General features: G+C 43.4%; 1 protein-coding gene across 3 annotated transcripts in view; it reads right to left on the reverse strand.

Moving 5' to 3' along the window:
* Positions 1–16,581, reverse strand: part of NEK1 (NIMA related kinase 1) — a 214,901-nt gene that overhangs the window by 177,678 nt on the left and 20,642 nt on the right. For all 3 annotated transcript variants that reach the window (XM_073577224.1, XM_073577228.1, XM_073577219.1), the window contains exons 4-8: positions 14,105–14,188; positions 13,951–14,018; positions 13,783–13,869; positions 5,070–5,124; positions 4,642–4,842 (exon numbers count right to left, since the gene is read on the reverse strand). In XM_073577224.1, the coding sequence (XP_073433325.1) occupies positions 4,642–4,842; positions 5,070–5,124; positions 13,783–13,869; positions 13,951–14,018; positions 14,105–14,188 (495 nt within the window). The remainder of the gene's footprint in view (positions 1–4,641; positions 4,843–5,069; positions 5,125–13,782; positions 13,870–13,950; positions 14,019–14,104; positions 14,189–16,581) is intronic.

Raw genomic sequence — 16,581 nt, forward strand, 5'->3', positions numbered from 1 at the left:
ACCTGGTAGGCTCTGCCCTGTCCCTGAGCTGCGCACAGGCTCTACCTATACCCCACTGGGGCCTCTGGTCATGAACCCACGGTGGTTCATTACGCCTGCGCACACTGTAAGAGAAAGTGGGCCTCAGGCCAGCCGTCTTCGCCCGGGATGAGAGCACCCCCTCCTCCGGTGTGGGCTGTTGCCATGTCTCAGTCGGTCTCAGACCTGACTAGAAAATTTACAGGCCCTGGCACAGGTCCTGGAATGTATGCCGCATCTGTCTACCACCACCAGTGCTCCGAACACCTACCAGGGTGCTTTGCATGCACCTGACCACGACCTCCACAGGGACAGATCAGGAAAAAGATCTAGGAAGCAGATTGTCTAGCTCCTCATCCAGTTCACCGGGCCCCTCAGCGGCATCCAGAATGCCCCTCTCTACCTGTTCCCCCTCCTCGAAGGCGGACGTCGGGTCAGATGTAGCTTCTTAGTCAGAGTCTGACTCGGATGTGGATCAGACTTCTGGGATGCTGGACATGGTAGATAGCCTTATTTCAGCTATTGTTCAAAGCCTCAAAATAAAAGAGGAACAGGTGGCTGCTCAGGACAACTGTTTCATTCGAACGGGTGAAATGTCCCTCCAGCATTTTTTCCCACTCACAAAGAGTTTGAGGCTACCACCTCTAGACACTGGGAACATCCCGGCGAACGCTTCCCGGGAAGAAAACGTCTGGCCATTCTATACCTTTTTAGTTCAGACCTTGTCAGCATATGGTCCAATTCACCTAAGGTGGATCCGCCTTTTTCATGCTTAGCCTCTCAAACAGTTCTGTCCAGTCCTGATGCGGCGTCTCTCAAGGACGCTACGTACAGACAGATTGAGGCTTTAACCAAATCGGCCTTAGAGGCGTCATGCGCTTCTCTCTGACCTAATTTCGCCTCCACTTGAGTGGTGAAAGCCATATCGGCCTGGGCCAAGATACTTCGCAGGGCATCGTGGCGGTGGCTCCTACAGAGGAGCTAGCAGATCTAGTACTGGCCTGCCGTTCCAGTAATCCAGGCTCTTTAGGACCAATGTGGTCCAGATCATTTCCGACGCCACTGGAGGTAAAAGCACCTCTCTGCCTTTCCTCTGGCAGTTCCTTCCAGCAGGACCGTTCTTCTGCACAAGGGGAAAGAACGAAACCTTCCTTCAAACTACTCCTCACTGGAGGCCTAGTAGCCATCTCTGTAAGTCCTCCGGATCCCGCTATCACAGATTCTCCTCTAATGACAGGTCACCCCCACCTGGGACTCTTTCCAGGGTGGGAGGCAGGCTTCTTCTTTTCAGGGAGACTTGGTTGTTGGCGGTCGACGACGCCTCCAGGAAAACGTTTCTCCCTCCCGTTCTTAGACCTCAAGCAGTTGAACTGCCACCTTTGGATTCGCCTCTTCAGAATGTAGTCCTTGAGTTCGGTGATCCCCTCCATGGAGCAGGGGGATTAGCTTTGCTCTGTGGACATTCAGGATACTTACCTGCACGTTCCTGTTTGGGCACAGTATCGGAGGTTCCTTCAGTTTGCGATACAGGAGCACCATTACCAGTTCACGGCCCTCCAGTTCGGCCTGGTGTCCGCTACCAGGGTCTTCACGAAGGTCATGGCGGCGGTCATGGCCATCCTTCGTTCCAAGGGGTTTCTCATAATCCCTTATCTCGATGATCTCCTGGTCAAGGGCCTGCCTCGCTGAGACTGCTATCAGAGCCTCCAGATCACTCTGGACACGCTGGTCCGTCTCGGTTGGATAATCAACAAAGAGAAGTCGACCCTGATCCCAACTCAGCTTCTCGTATTCCTGGGCATGGACGTCCCCTAGAGGCTTCCAAACCGTCGAGATCTTCTCTCACAAGGACCCCTCTTCCACCTGAATTATCGGTCCCTGAATTTAATGGCGTGGCCATTGAGGCCGTGGTCCTGAGGGACGCAAGTTTTTCTCACAAGGTCATACAGACCATGATTAAAGCAAGTTGACCGGTGTCTTCACGCATTTATCTTAGATGTTGGAAGGCCTTCTTCTGGTGGCGTGAGGACAACAGTTTGTTTCTTCATTTTCTACAAACTGGTCTCAATTCGGGCCTTTGCCTCAGTTCCTTAAAGGGTCAGGTTTCCGCTCTGGCTATTCTCTTCCAAAGGGATCTGGCTTCACTTCCCCAAGTGAAGACATTTCTTTAGAGCGTCGCTCATATAGCGCCTCCTTACCATTCTCTGGTTGATTCATGTGATCTCAATCTTGTCCTGGGCACCCTCCAGTGTGCGCCCTTTCAACCAATTCAGGATATTTCCTTTAACCTCCTATCTTGGAAGACGGCCTTCCTGGTCGCCATCACCTCTATCAAGAGGGTCTCCGAGTTGGCAGCATTGTCCTGCCGTTTTTCCTTTTCTGATTTTGCACCAGGATAAGATGGCTCTCAGACCAGTACTTTCGTCCTGCCAAAGCTAGTTTCTGCCTTTCACGTCAATGAGGATATCGTCCTCCCTTCTCTGTGTCCCTCTCCACTTCATCCCTTGGAGACATCCCTCCACAAGTTGGACTGGGTCAGGGCTTTTCGTGTGTACCTTGCTAGGACTGCTTCTTTCCATCAGTCCGATTCCCTGTTTGTCGTCTCTGAAAGTCGTCAAAAGGGGCTCCCAGCGTCTAAATCCACCATCGCTCGGTGGCTTCTTTCAGCAGTTCTGGAAGCATACCGCGTTCAGGACAAACAGCCTCCTCCAGGGGTGAGGGCTCACTCTACCTGGGCCGTGGGAGCATCCTGGGCCGTTCGTCACCAGGCTTCGGCCCTGCAAGTCTGCAAGGTCACAACCTGGTCATCCCTTCACACTTTCATGGGGTTTTTTACAACGCCTCGGCCGTTGCAGGCCTAGGAAGGAAGATGCTGCAGGCAGCGGCTTCCCACCGGCCGACCTAAGTTCCTTTCTCTCAGCATACTTTACCCACCAGTGGGACTGCTTTGGGACGTCCCATGGTAACCTGTGTCTTTATTAAAAATAAAGATTATTATTATTAGAGGGGGTAACCTCCAAGAGACTGAAGCACACTCTTAGACGCTTCAGCAATCATACAGGTTTGCAATAGTTCTGACCAGAGTATGAAAACACATGGAAAGACTCTTCGCAAAGACTAAATATTCAATTCACAGACAAACTTATTATCTTCCACACTTCACAGCCACCTTGGTCTGAGGCATTTTTTTTTTTACCTACTTCCAGAAATTATGCTACAGAATCGTTTCCATGCCCCTTGCCGGGAACATTCTCATCTAGCTTATCAGACGGGCTTCACTCGGCCACATTAGAATCTAACAGTTGTTTTTTTTCCTCAAGCAACCAGTGACCTCGTTGGACTCAATAGGTTTCTTGGTGGGGCGTGGAGAGCAAATGCAGCTTTTTACACAAATTTCTGTCAGGTTTGCCATATCTTGAGGTAACCAAGAGCAAGAATACCCTTCTCTCACAAACAAGTTCCAAACTGTCTAATAAAAGCCCCAAGACACACTCATTTCTATCCCCTCGCAGCAAAGGGTTTTTAGTTTTCAAAAACATGAGGAAAGCTTCCTCCAGCCTACTCCTTCATGGCACCCTGCAATTAGTATTGAAGACTGCTACCAAGCTTGGAGCTGACAAGTTCTCCACACGATCGGGTGCTTTTCGGGTGGGAACTTGATCTCTCCTCTTGCAAGACGACTAGCTTGTCACAATCATGGATATCTAGGTCAGATAGGTCTTCTTATATGAATACTAAGTCATAAGGACTGAATTGTTTTCTCTCCTCCTCTGATGGATTTCTAGTTTGTAATTATAAACAGCTTGTGGTTCCCAAGAGAAAAGAAGTGGTCCATCCCTTTCTGTACCAGATACGTCTCAAAACATATCCAGTTATGTTGTTTTAAGGATGGAATTTCTTTGATCAGTTAGATCTTTCATGAATTCTGACAAACTCCCTGTCCTGTGTAAACCAGGACGAGTACCTCCACATCCCTATCACTCTGTTCTATCCAGTTCAGCCCGCACAATTTTTTGGTTGTGTAATCACAAAAGTAATGTCTTATACATTCAAGGGGTGGGTGGGGGTCACGGAGTTTGTAGTCCTAACCTAATGAACAACATTCTCATCAACCCAGTCTTGGACCGAGAACCAAGAATGTCTGCGGATAACCGGGATCCTATATCACGTTTTGACTGAATCATCTACAATCTAGGATCCTCCTTAACTCCACTCATCACACATCCATAACAAATATTCTCCACTAAGACAAGAGAACATCTCCTCAAACCAGAATCAGAACTTTTAGAAGTCCGTGTCACATCCCCCTCCATTTTCTACATGACAGTCCTAGGCAATGTGGCAGCATTCATGGAGGTCATCACTTTTTGCTTAGTTTCCAGAGTCCTTGCTTATTGGCTTTTCTTCCAAGAGGATAAAAATCTCACTTTTCCTGGGATTGTCCTATTGCCTTTCAGAAGTCTCTACTCTGTTGGCTCTCCTCTAATCAGTTCAAGTGGCTCTTTACCTTCGGTTCTATGGCAAGTTTGGGGAAGTCTTCCGCCAGCAGATAGTCCCACACTGTTGGGTGTCGATATGAGCTGTCCTACCCATTAACATATTTGATCTCAATATATAACTTACCTGTGGAGATAAAAGCTTTTCAATGCGCTTAAATATAAAAGGCTTCTCCAATATGGAGTTGACAGATGGACGATCCCTGGGATTCCTCTTAAAAAGCATAGATAGCAGATTACGAAGATCATAGGAATAATGCACGGACACAGGAGGATAAGATCCTCGAATGATCTTCAAAACTAGGTTCTTCATGTTACCGGCTTCAAACTGAAAGTAAATCAGAAATATATCATAAAAGAAAAAGATATAAAAAATAAAATGATGTGCAGAATAGTACAAATCATTTTTGAATATTAAATTCCTTTATATCACGTAATTGGACAAAGCCTGAAACAGTGACAGCATTAACGATGTCAACAGATTACAAACTGAATCCATATCCTTACTACCAAAAACATTGGGACAAAAAAATCTTGAGCCTTATTGTTACTTACCGCATGTTTGAGTGTGCACATTTCATACAGGACACAGCCCAGTGCCCAAATGTCACTGAAAAAGAAAGCATACCGAATAGTGAGAACAAACTATTATCGGGCAGTGCAGCGAATATAGATGGATGCACAATCTGGACTGAAGTTGAGAAAACTTTCACCCCATGAGCAGCTGTGTGCTGAAGGCTATAACACTGAAGTCTATGGAAAAGATCTGTCCTCCATTTACATAGGATGGGGGAAACAAGAGAACCATCTTTTGTCCACTGCTCACTGAGAAGAGACAGTTTTCTCACACGTGTATCAGATAGTGAGCAATGCGCAACACTTTAAAAAGAGGACCTGTCACTTGCTCCAAAAATTGAGCTAGACAAATGGTCAAAATCTCTGACTTTCCCAGAGTCTACCACTTTTATGTTTTGTGCTGCACCGCTCCATTGAGGAGATGTTCAGATCCATCACTTTTGGAGCGCAGTATGTGAAATCTGTGCTTACAGTTCAATTGGACGTTTCATTAGGGTCTTCTCTTGAGGTGAGCGTTTTCTCCTATCCTCACAGTCGCCGCCAATAACAGCTTGGCAGCTGATCAAGCAGTCTAGCAATCTCAGACGGCAGCATCTGTGAGTTGGGGGGTAGAGGAGTTAAAGTGCATGCCCCCAGAAAAAACTCTGAAGGAACATCAAGTTGAATGGCAAACAGAAACTTCACACAGTGCGCTCCAAAAGTAACAAGTGTTACTGAAATGGAGCGACGCAGCGCAAAAAGAAAAAAAAGATTTGTTTGTGAGACTGAACAAAGCTGCAGCGATGACAATGTCTCGTTCCTACAATACCAAGTACAAGCGGGATGTAAAGTTTGACAAACCAAGCTCCAGTTTTGTCACATTTCCAGGTCATTTCATCTCATGCGGTACCTTTCTCCAGACAGGGTAACTGCCATACAGAATATTCCCTTGCCCAAAAGAATCAAATTAATAAAAATATTGGAGAAAGAGAAACCAATCACAAACTAAAATGTTTCTATACTAATGCACACAGCATGGGCAACAAAAAAGGAGAATTGGAACTACTAACACAGGAAAAGAAATATGATGTCATTGGAATCACTGAAACTTGGTGGGACACTACACATGATTGGAATACAAGGCTAGAAGGATACAACTTATTTGCTAGAAACAGACTTGATAAACTAGGAGGAGGTGTCGCATTGTATGTTAGAAACGCGTATATCTGCACAGAGATTGAAGCTTCAGAGACTGGGAGTTCTGTGGAAACTGTTTGGGTAAGAATACAAGGACAGAACAATGGAAAGGACACCATTGTAGGCATTTACTACAGGCCGCCTGTGCAAGCTGAAGATATGGATGAATTCTTTATGCCTCAAATGGCCAAGTTCTCCAAAAAATATGACATAGTTGTCATGGGAGATTTCAACTATCCTGACATTTGTTGGGAATCTCTCTCAGGCAAAACTAACAGGTCAAGGAAAGTCTTATCATCGCTTGCTGACAACTTTATCTTGCAAAAGGTAGGGGAGAAAACAAGGGGATCTGCTATCTTGGATCTAATCCTTATAAACAGGGAGGAAATGGCTGAGGAGGTAAAAGTGGCTGGGACTCTAGGAGGTAGCGACCATGCTATTTTAGAATTTTGGATAACTAGAGGAGGAAGACCTGTGAAGACTCAGACGTCAAGGTTAGATTTCAGAAAGGCAGATTTTAAGGGATTCAGAAAAAGAGAATTGGAGGGATCCAATGGCTGGATATCCTTAAAGACAAAAATGTCCAGGAAGGATGGGAAGTCTTGAAAAACGAAATTCTCAAAGCAATTGTAAACAATTCCGAAAAGAGGAAAGAATAGGAAGCATTTAAGGAAATCAGCATGGATGAACACAGAACATAAGCACATGCTAAAAAGGAAGAAAGAAAGGTTTATAAAATTTAAAGAGGGAGGCATATCTAAAGAAGAATATAATGCTGTCTGCAGAACTTGCAGGGCACAAATCAGATTTTCTAAAGCGGACAATGAATTGAGGCTTGCAAGAGACGTGAAAAGCAATAATAAAGGATTTTGAGGATATGTCAAAAGTAAAAGAAAAGTCAAAGATGCTATAGGATTTTTACAGGATGAAAATGATGAAATGGTAAGACAGGATGTTAAGAAGGCCGAACTTTTAAATTCCTATTTTGCATTTGTTCTCTCTCAGAAAGGAAATGTAACATCAACTCTTCTTCACTGTCCTATTAAGGGAATAGAAGAATCCAGGTTATCTATAAACAGAAAGATAGTGAAGAAACACTTAGCTAACCTAAATGAATTAAAGTCTCCAGGTCCAGATGAATTACACCCCAGAGTACTGAAGGAGATAGCAGAAGAAAATTCTGAACCCCTCTCCATAATCTTTGAAAATTCTTGGAGAACAGGAGAAGTCCCCGAACACTGGAGAAGAGCAAATGTTGTTCCTATCTTCAAAAAGGGGAAGAAGGTGGACCCAGGCAACTATAGGCCAGTGAGTCTGACTTCTATACCGGGAAAGATCTTTGAACAAATTATTAAACAACATGTATGTAAGTACCTGGATAAGAATTAAGTGATTAAACAGAGTCAGCATGGGTTTGTAACTAATAAGTCATGTCAGACTAACTTAATTTCCTTCTATGACAGAATCACTGATTGGGTGGATCAGGGAAATGCTGTAGATATAGTATATCTTGACTTCAGCAAAGCATTTGACAAAGTATCTCACACAATCCTTATTGAAAAAATGACTAAGTATGGAATGGACAAGGCAAATGTTAGGTGGATTCATAACTGGCTTAGTGATCGGACCCAAAGAGTGGTCGTAAATGGCTGCACATCCAGTTGGAAGAATGTCTCAAGTGGGGTACCACAGGGCTCTGTCCTGGGCCCTGTATTGCTCAACATCTTTATCAACGATTTAGATGAAGGAATTGAGGGTAAACTGATTAAATTTGCTGATGACACAAAGCTAGGAGGGATAGCTAATACTAGAGAAGAGAGAGAGAGGATTCAAAAAGATATAAATAAACTGGAGCAGTGGGCAGCAACTAACAGAATGATTTTTAACAGGGAAAAATGCAAAGTACTACATCTGGGCAATAAAAATGAAAAAAGCATATACAGAATGGGAGGAATAGGGCTAAGCCACAGCACATGTGAAAAAAACTTGGGTATACTAATAGATCACAGACTGATTATGAGTCAACAGTGTGCTGCAGCAGCAAAAAAGGCAAATGCAATTCTAGGATGTATTAACAGAAGCATACAGTCTAGATCACGTGAAGTCATTATTGCTCTCTACTCCTCTTTGGTCAGCCCTCATCTGGAACACTGTGTCCAGTTTTGGAGGCCACATTTTAAAAAATACATCAACAAACTGGAACAAGTTCAGAAAAGAGCGACCAGAATGGTGACCGGTCTGCAAACCCTGTCTTATGAGGAAAGGTTTCAGGATTTGGGAATGTTTAGCTTGCAGAAGACTGAGAGGAAACTTAATAGCTGTCTACAAATATCTCAAGGGCTGTCACATTGTAGAAGGATCATCTTTATTCTCATTTGCACAAGGAAAGACTAGAAGCAATGGGAGGAGACACAAATTAGTTATTAGAAAAAACTTTTTGACAGAGTGATCAACGAGTGGAACAGACTGCCACGAGAGGTGGCGAATTCTCCTTCAATAGAAGTCTTCAAACAGAGGCTGGACAGACATCAGATGTCTGGGATGATTTAGCGAATCCTGCTTTGAGCAGGGGGTTGGACCAGATGGCCCAGGAGGTCCCTTCCAACTCCTACGACTCTAAATCACTAAAGGACCTTGTAGGGAATGGTTACTCTGTACATCACTAATCACTATATGATGCATAAAGTAAAATTCCATTCAAATTCACTGAAAAGAAAACGTCCATTTCTGGGCTCTCAGACGTGCAGTATCCAGTGGACCAACCATTGGCATATCACATTATGGGTGGAAAGCAAATGTGCCTAGCTTACTACTCATTACACTTAGACCCTGTGATGCAAGGGGCACCATCAAGTTTCCGAGCAGTAGCAGCTGCAGCTAATCTGCAGGTACGTTCCCAAGATCAGGATTTGCAGCTAACATATGCTGCGTCCAAAGCGCTGCTAGTTCCAGATCATGGTAATGTAGCCTTAGGACAAGGGCACTGACATATCAGATAACACTGGAGTAACCGGAGTACAATACATTAGGTAAGATCTGAACAGTGACTGCAGCTCTGGCTGTAACAGGAGTATAATACATTAGGTAAGAGCAGAACGGTGACTGCAGCTCTGGGTGTAACTGGACTACAATACATTAGGTAAAAGCAGAACAGTGACTGCAGCTCTGGGAGTAACTGGAGTACAATACATTAGATAACAGCAGAACAGTGAAAGCAGCTCTGGGTGTAACTGGAGTACAATACATTAGGTAACAGCAGAACAGTGACTGCAGCTCTGGGTGTAACTGGACTACAATACATTAGGAAACAGCAGAACAGTGACTGCAGCTCTGGGTGTAACTTGCGTACAATACAATAGGTAAGAGCAGAACAGTGACTGCAGCTCTGGGTGTAACTTTAGCACAATACATTTGGTAAGATCTGAACAGTGACTGCAGCTCTGGCTGTAACAGGAGTATAATATGTTAGGTAAGAGCAGAACGGTGACTGCAGCTCTGGGTGTAACTGGACTACAATACATTAGGTAAAAGCAGAACAGTGACTGCAGCTCTGGGAGTAACTAGCGTACAATACATTAGATAACAGCAGAACAGTGACTGCAGCTCTGCCTGTAACTGGAGTACAATACATTAGGTAACAGCAGAACAGTGACAGCAGCTCTGGGTGTAACAGGAGTATAATACACTAGATGGTGGCCCGATTCTATCGCATCGGGTATTCTAGAGTCTCTGTTAAAATAAAAAATAGTTATAAAAATAGTTATATACTCACCTTCCTACGGCCCCTGGACTCTGCCCCGCCTCTCACCACGCTCTTCTGGTCCCAGTAATGCTTAGCGAGAAGGGCCGGAGATGACGTCACTCTCGCGAGAGCACGACGTCATCAGCGGTGTTTCACGCAAAGCATTACTGGGACCGGAAGATGCCGGGAGCGTGGTGAGAGGAGAGAAAGAGTCCAGGGGCCGTCGGGAGGTGAGTATATCACTATTTTTTATTTTAACAGAGACTCTAGAATTCCCGATGCGATAAAATCGGGCCATCATCTAGTATCAGATAACACACCATTGTAGCCCCACACGCAGTCAGTGAAATCCAAAAGAGCACAGACCAAACATCTCTCAGCTACCAGACTCGCTAAGTACAAGGTTTCCAATCTCACATCTGCACATATTGCCAATTAAGGTGTGGACTCCCTTTTCTTTGAGCTGGACATTTAATTCATGCAGTTCCCCATGCCAGAGTGTCCATTAGCCGGGTCTCAGCCCTTATCCATATACATGTCACTTGACACATGGTATGGTTTTAATACTAGAGGTTAGGACAGTCACGAATAAGGTCACTGTGAGTGATGTGGTGGGATGGTTTAAAATTTTTTGATCAAAATTATGTTAACTAAGCACCCTATATTATTTTCATGCACTATTGCGGTTTAATTACTGCAGGGTATTTGCTTATTACATTTTATCCTGAGTTTTGTATGATTAGTGGCTGTAAGCACACCAACTTATACTCCCGTTCATCTTTTTAGTTTTTTTTTTTTTAATCAACCATAGTAGCCGCACACACAGTCAGTGAAATTCAAAAGAGAGTACAGACCATACATCTCACAGCTGCCAGACTCGCTAAATACAAGGCTTCTCTTCACTTATCGGCACATACAGGCAGCAATATATATGCACAGGTTCGAACCCAGCCACTCTGTTTCCCATGGGAAAGGGGACAGAGTCAGAACTGCATGAAGCACATGATTGCCCTGAATTGATAAGTGAATCACAAGGTCTTGGACATGTTATCAGTGTTATTCTTACTAACCCACATTTTCATTTTTTTTCTAGAAGGCAGCAGACTTTGTGAACATGGTCAATTCAGAACTAGTTACAGTGGCATGTAAAAAACGTATAAAGAAAAAGCAAGTCGGCACTGCCAATACTACTGCCGATGTGAGACTATCATATCCATACTGCTCGCAGAGGCTGAACCCCAAGATCTCGGGTGCTAGTGCAGAAAACATAATGTATGGATCCAATAACAGGAGAGAATAGCATAGCACTCACCGATCCAGGTGAGCACTTCGAAGTGCTAGTAAGCATGAAACAGCCGTCGTCAGACATTGCTCACTCCTCCCTCCAGTCTCCCGGCCATGAAGTTTAATGTGGATTACTAAATAAAGCGGCCGTGAAGTTTAATGTGGATTACTAAATAAAGCGGACTTTTTCAACTGGATCGGTGAGTGCTATGCTATTCTTTCCTCTTAGTGGCATGTAAAAGTTTGGGCACCCCTGGTCAAAATTACTATTATCATAAACGGTTAAGCAAGTCGAAGATTAAACGATCTCTAAAAGGTCTAAAGTTAAAGATGGAACAAAAAAATAAAGGGAACACTTAAACAACAGAATATAACTCCAAGTGGTTAAAACTTCAGTGAAATCAAACTGTCCACTTAGGAAGCAACATTGATTGAAAATCAATTTCACATGCTGTTGTGCAAATGGAATAGACAACAGATGGAAATTATTGGCAATTATGAAGACATCCTCAATAAAGGAGTGGTTCTGCAGGTGGGGACCACAGACCACATCTCAGTACCAATGCTTCCTGGCTGATGTTTTGGTCACTTTTGAATGTTGGTTGTGCTTTCACACTCGTGGTAGCATGAGACGGACTCTACATCCCACACAAGTGGCTCAGGTAGTGCAGCTCATCCAGGATGGCACATCAATGCGAGCTGTGGCAAGAAGGTTTGCTGTGTCTGTCAGCGTAGTGTCCAGATTACAAACTGAGGTGAAATGTAACTGAGTTCAACAAAGCCATAACCCTAACATGCTATTTAAGGTCTGAAATCTAGGTCAAAGTAAACTGAACGTACTAATCTTCAAGGATGTCCAAACTTTTGCATCAGCCCATTTTCCTTTTGCAATTTTTAAAATTTAAAAAATGACCATATATATTTTTTTGCCTAAAATACAAATTAAATGTGCCATTTTTTACTTTAGCCCTTTTAAAGATCATTTCATCTTCAACTCGCTTAAAGGGAATCTGTCACCCATTTTTGTGATATCAGCTAAAGATATCACCCAATTGTGCATCCCATAAGTATTCTAGTAGTACCTTTCATAGCCACTGACCTCCCATCTTTGATGCAAAAATACCTTTTTAATCTGTCTTTCGATGTATGCAAATCGCCGCGGGCCGGTCCGATGGGTGGGGCTTATTCTCCTTCCGCCCCCTCCTGTCTTGCCCTACGCACTTGCTTCTTCTTATTACTGCGTTCACGCAGGGTTTCCGTGCGTGCGCATTGAAAAGGGCCCTCGCGCGTGCGCAGTATGCTTTGCCCAACTGTGGGCAAAGCATAAAATTAGTATTGTGCATGCGCCGGTATTTTGCATCAGTTTCTATGCCCCGGAAATATTCCAAGGCAAGCTGTCTGTTGCTGGACACCGGAAATCCTACTGAAGTCCTGCACATTACACAGGAAGCTTTGGATAACAAACTGGATATGCAAAATACCGGCGCATGCGCAATACTAATTTTATGTTTTGCCCACAGTTGGGCAAGACAGGAGGGGGGGAAGGGGCTATGAAAGGTACTACTAGAATACTTATGGGTGCCAGATTCACTTTAACTATTGACAATAACAGTAATTTTGAGCAGGGATATTACCATGGTTGTCCTGATGAAGAAGCTGTATGCTTGAAACGAGTTGACGAATAAACCACTTACTACTGGCTTGGCATCCTCCATTCTTTCACGACACTGCAGAACAGCCCATCTGTTCCTTCTTTTTAAGAATAATTATGGTTGACTTAGTTCCTTGCGATGAGGCTCAACTACTAATGTATCACATAGTAATAAAGTTTACAAAGCACTGTGGATTAGAGAGCTGTTGCAGACAAAGATACTTCATATCCGCGGCTTTCTCTCCAGTGCGCTGTTTTACCTATTAAAAACCTGAGGAAATCATGAGCCAGATGATTTCAGTCTGATCCTAAATTAAATTACTCTGACAGGCGGCAGAGCTCAGGGATTTTTACAAGTTATTTAACTGCAATTTTTTGAGAAAGTGACAAAATCCTCTTTAAAATACATAGCTTGGTGCAACAGCTACTGTTGTGTCGATTGTGCTAAACAGGATAGGTGGAAATAAAAGAATGTCAAAATTTGGGGTAATATAAAAAGGCACACTATTTCCTCCCTAAGGAAAAAAACAATGATACTATGTGTGAAATATTCCGTTTTTAATTAACTAGAGGAAATTTCATTATAAATAAATGTCTAAATACCTTTAATTAGCAAATCAGTTGAGTTTTACCTATGGAAGAAATTACAACCGAATAAAAATGGCCGCTGTCTTTTTATATTGACGGAAAGCTACAATTTTACTAGGGCAGGTGATGGTAGCATTTTCATTACTTAATTTTTTTTGCCTGGAATGCCCCTTTAAGAGATGACCCCTAATGGAATTACTGCCTAGGAAATCAATATGAAGGCTGATCAGAAAGAGATGTATATTACTTACCTTTTATTGTTGTAGGGCCGGTTCTCACATATTTCAGGAGACAGGTAATATGGCGTTCCTATACATGTTCGAGCCAGTTCTATGGTACTGTACGAGAACAAATCACGTGTCATTAAAAATAGAGACGTGTGCACTTTAAGCATTTAGGACCTGGACCAAAAAACCTACCTATTCAGTATTCTCGCTATTCCAAAGTCACCCAGCTGGATGGTCCCACTTTTGGTCAAAAAGATATTCTAGAATAGTGAGAAAATCATTTATTAGTTCCTGGAAGACCCATCCGAAGACCACCAATAATAATTCCAGTGGAGATCCGGCTTACCTGAGACTTGATATCTCGGTGGAGAATTTTTCGGTCATGAACATGCTTCAGAGCCAAACAAAGCTGAACAAACCAATCTAGAATCTGGTGAAAAGAAGTGAACAGACCGTTATAGATCATTTTATTTAGTCAACTTAAATGACTTGGTCTCACATTCTTTAACAAGCGGAAATGAAAATTGTTAAAAAAAAACAGGCAACTTTGTAATTTACTTACTTAAAGGGGTATCGCCATCTCAAAGATCCTATACAATATATAGTAGGTGTAACAATAATAATAACAATAATAATAATAATAATAATAATAGCAAATACCTCCTATTAGAAATGTAGCCTAGTTCTTCTGATTCGCTATGTCTCTTTCCTCACGTGCAGGCATTGCAGAACCTTAGGTATCCATGGCTACGATCACCAGCAACTAGGTAACTGTCACTATATGAGTGGTCATAACCATGGATATCTAAGCTACTGCCTTGCCTGCACATTAGGAAAGAGACATAGCAAATCAGAAAAACTATACTACATTTCTAATTGGAGGTATTTGCTAATGTTATTATTATTAATACACCTACTACATATAAGGATAGGATTATGGAGATGGGAATACCCCTTTAAAAATGGAGTGGGGGTATTTTAAGTTTTATAGATGACTGTGTGTTGCCAGTCAGCGATTTCAAGCTCTTTCCAAAAGAAGCCAACTGGATCCAGTCAGTTATCAGTGTCCTTGTGATCCTCAGATATTGCAGAGGTAAAGCAGCCTCTGTTGCAGCACCGGAGAGCGAAGATTCGGGCCAGCAGAGTGACAATTCCGCTGATCGGATCGGCCAATCTATCTAAGCTTCGTAACTGAGGAGCAGAGTATCCGGAAAACCTAAGTTAAGACAACCCCATTAAAAGGAGTTTTCTGCAGTTCCCAAAATCCTCCGTATTAGCTGCATATTGCTAAAAGTAACAAATAGTCATACCACATCTTAAATCCCACCATAAACCGCTCTCATGCCTAAAGATCCCTGGTGTGCAGTGGTTTTTTTCTGGGCCGTATCGTTCTGACATGCTATGCTGATCACGTGACCATGGCAGCCAATGAATGTCCCTAAAAATCATTGAAGGGCTGCACTGAAAATCTTAGCCCGGGGGGCAAGTGTTACGTGGCACATGACGGTAGCCATGGGTGAGGCACTCGTCTATTGCGCTCCGTGAGGCACTGGTCTATTGCAGGTTACATGAAAGTGCGAGTCCTGTTTCGGTGTGTGGGCTTGTGCTGTGAGGGCACTACGCCGCTGCAGGCCGCATGTAAAAGATGTTGCTGGTTTGTCAGGACCAGATGTTTGACAGTTCAACAGGGAGACCATACGAGAATAAACTTTTTACTAAACGGAAACTTGGTAGGAAATATATACAGGAGATAGCAGGTACACACAGTCTTGTGATCGCTTCATTTACAACTCCAGGTATTTTCCACACAGTTTCCTTCCTCTCACTACTTTTCTTCATCATCCCCATTCCTTTTTACTCCTGCTGGTCCTCTGTTTCCACCATTTCTCACTAGTTCACCACAACCCAGATTAAACACTACAGTCTTGCTTAGCAAGAGTCATTCACTTGCCACACAGTTCCGCGTCTTCTTTCACCGTAGGGTGCCAGCATGGCCGAACTAAGCTTCAAAGCTTTCTGACGCTCTGGAACTCCCGCCAGGGACAATCTATTCCTTTCTCACTCAGTCCCATCTAGGCACATTTCCTCCTGGATTTATAAACTCTGAGCTTTTCTGCAAAGCATCCTCTCCCACGACCCTTCTTCCTCGATTCTGCTCTGGATCTCACTATCTTTTTTCTCTCAGCCTCCTCTCACTTTGGTACACCCATAATGTGGTACTGTTGACATTGGACCTCAGGTCCTTTCACTCCATATCAGACACTGGTAGGAAATTGTCACTTCTCCTGAAACTACGCTCCTCCCACTCTGGGCTAGTGCCAACCATTAACTCTTACTATCTTTTTTGTCAAAAGTACACACAGTATTGCGGATACCTTTAACACACATCGCAAGTCTCTCTATACATCACAGTTCACATTGCATCACATAACATTTTACAATAAACTTGTTTTTTCAAGAGGTAAATGTGGTCAGCATGTTCATCTCCCTACATTTTCCCGTTCTTTAATGATGGCAACCCTCAGCTATCCGGAACCTGTAATACACCAAAGCATTACGACATTGGCATGTCCTCTTGCCCATAACTTGTAGTCATTAGTTGAACTCAGAACCAATACCTTTATAAAACGTACATAGAACCCCTCTTCAGCACTTTACTTAGACCAGGTAACACATAAATTTCCGAACCGCTCTCCTGCACATAACTTAAATTAGCGAACATCTCTTTCCGCTCCGTGGGAGCCAGTCCTCTTGGCTAGGACCTTAGAACTTACGACCATTCAAGTCCATGTTACAGTTTTCCTAAACCAGTGCCAGTCCATC

Source organism: Dendrobates tinctorius, unplaced genomic scaffold (genome assembly GCF_039654945.1).
Source record: "Dendrobates tinctorius isolate UK_male_01 unplaced genomic scaffold, ASM3965494v1 ptg000008l, whole genome shotgun sequence".
Classification (NCBI taxonomy): Eukaryota; Metazoa; Chordata; class Amphibia; order Anura; family Dendrobatidae; genus Dendrobates; species Dendrobates tinctorius.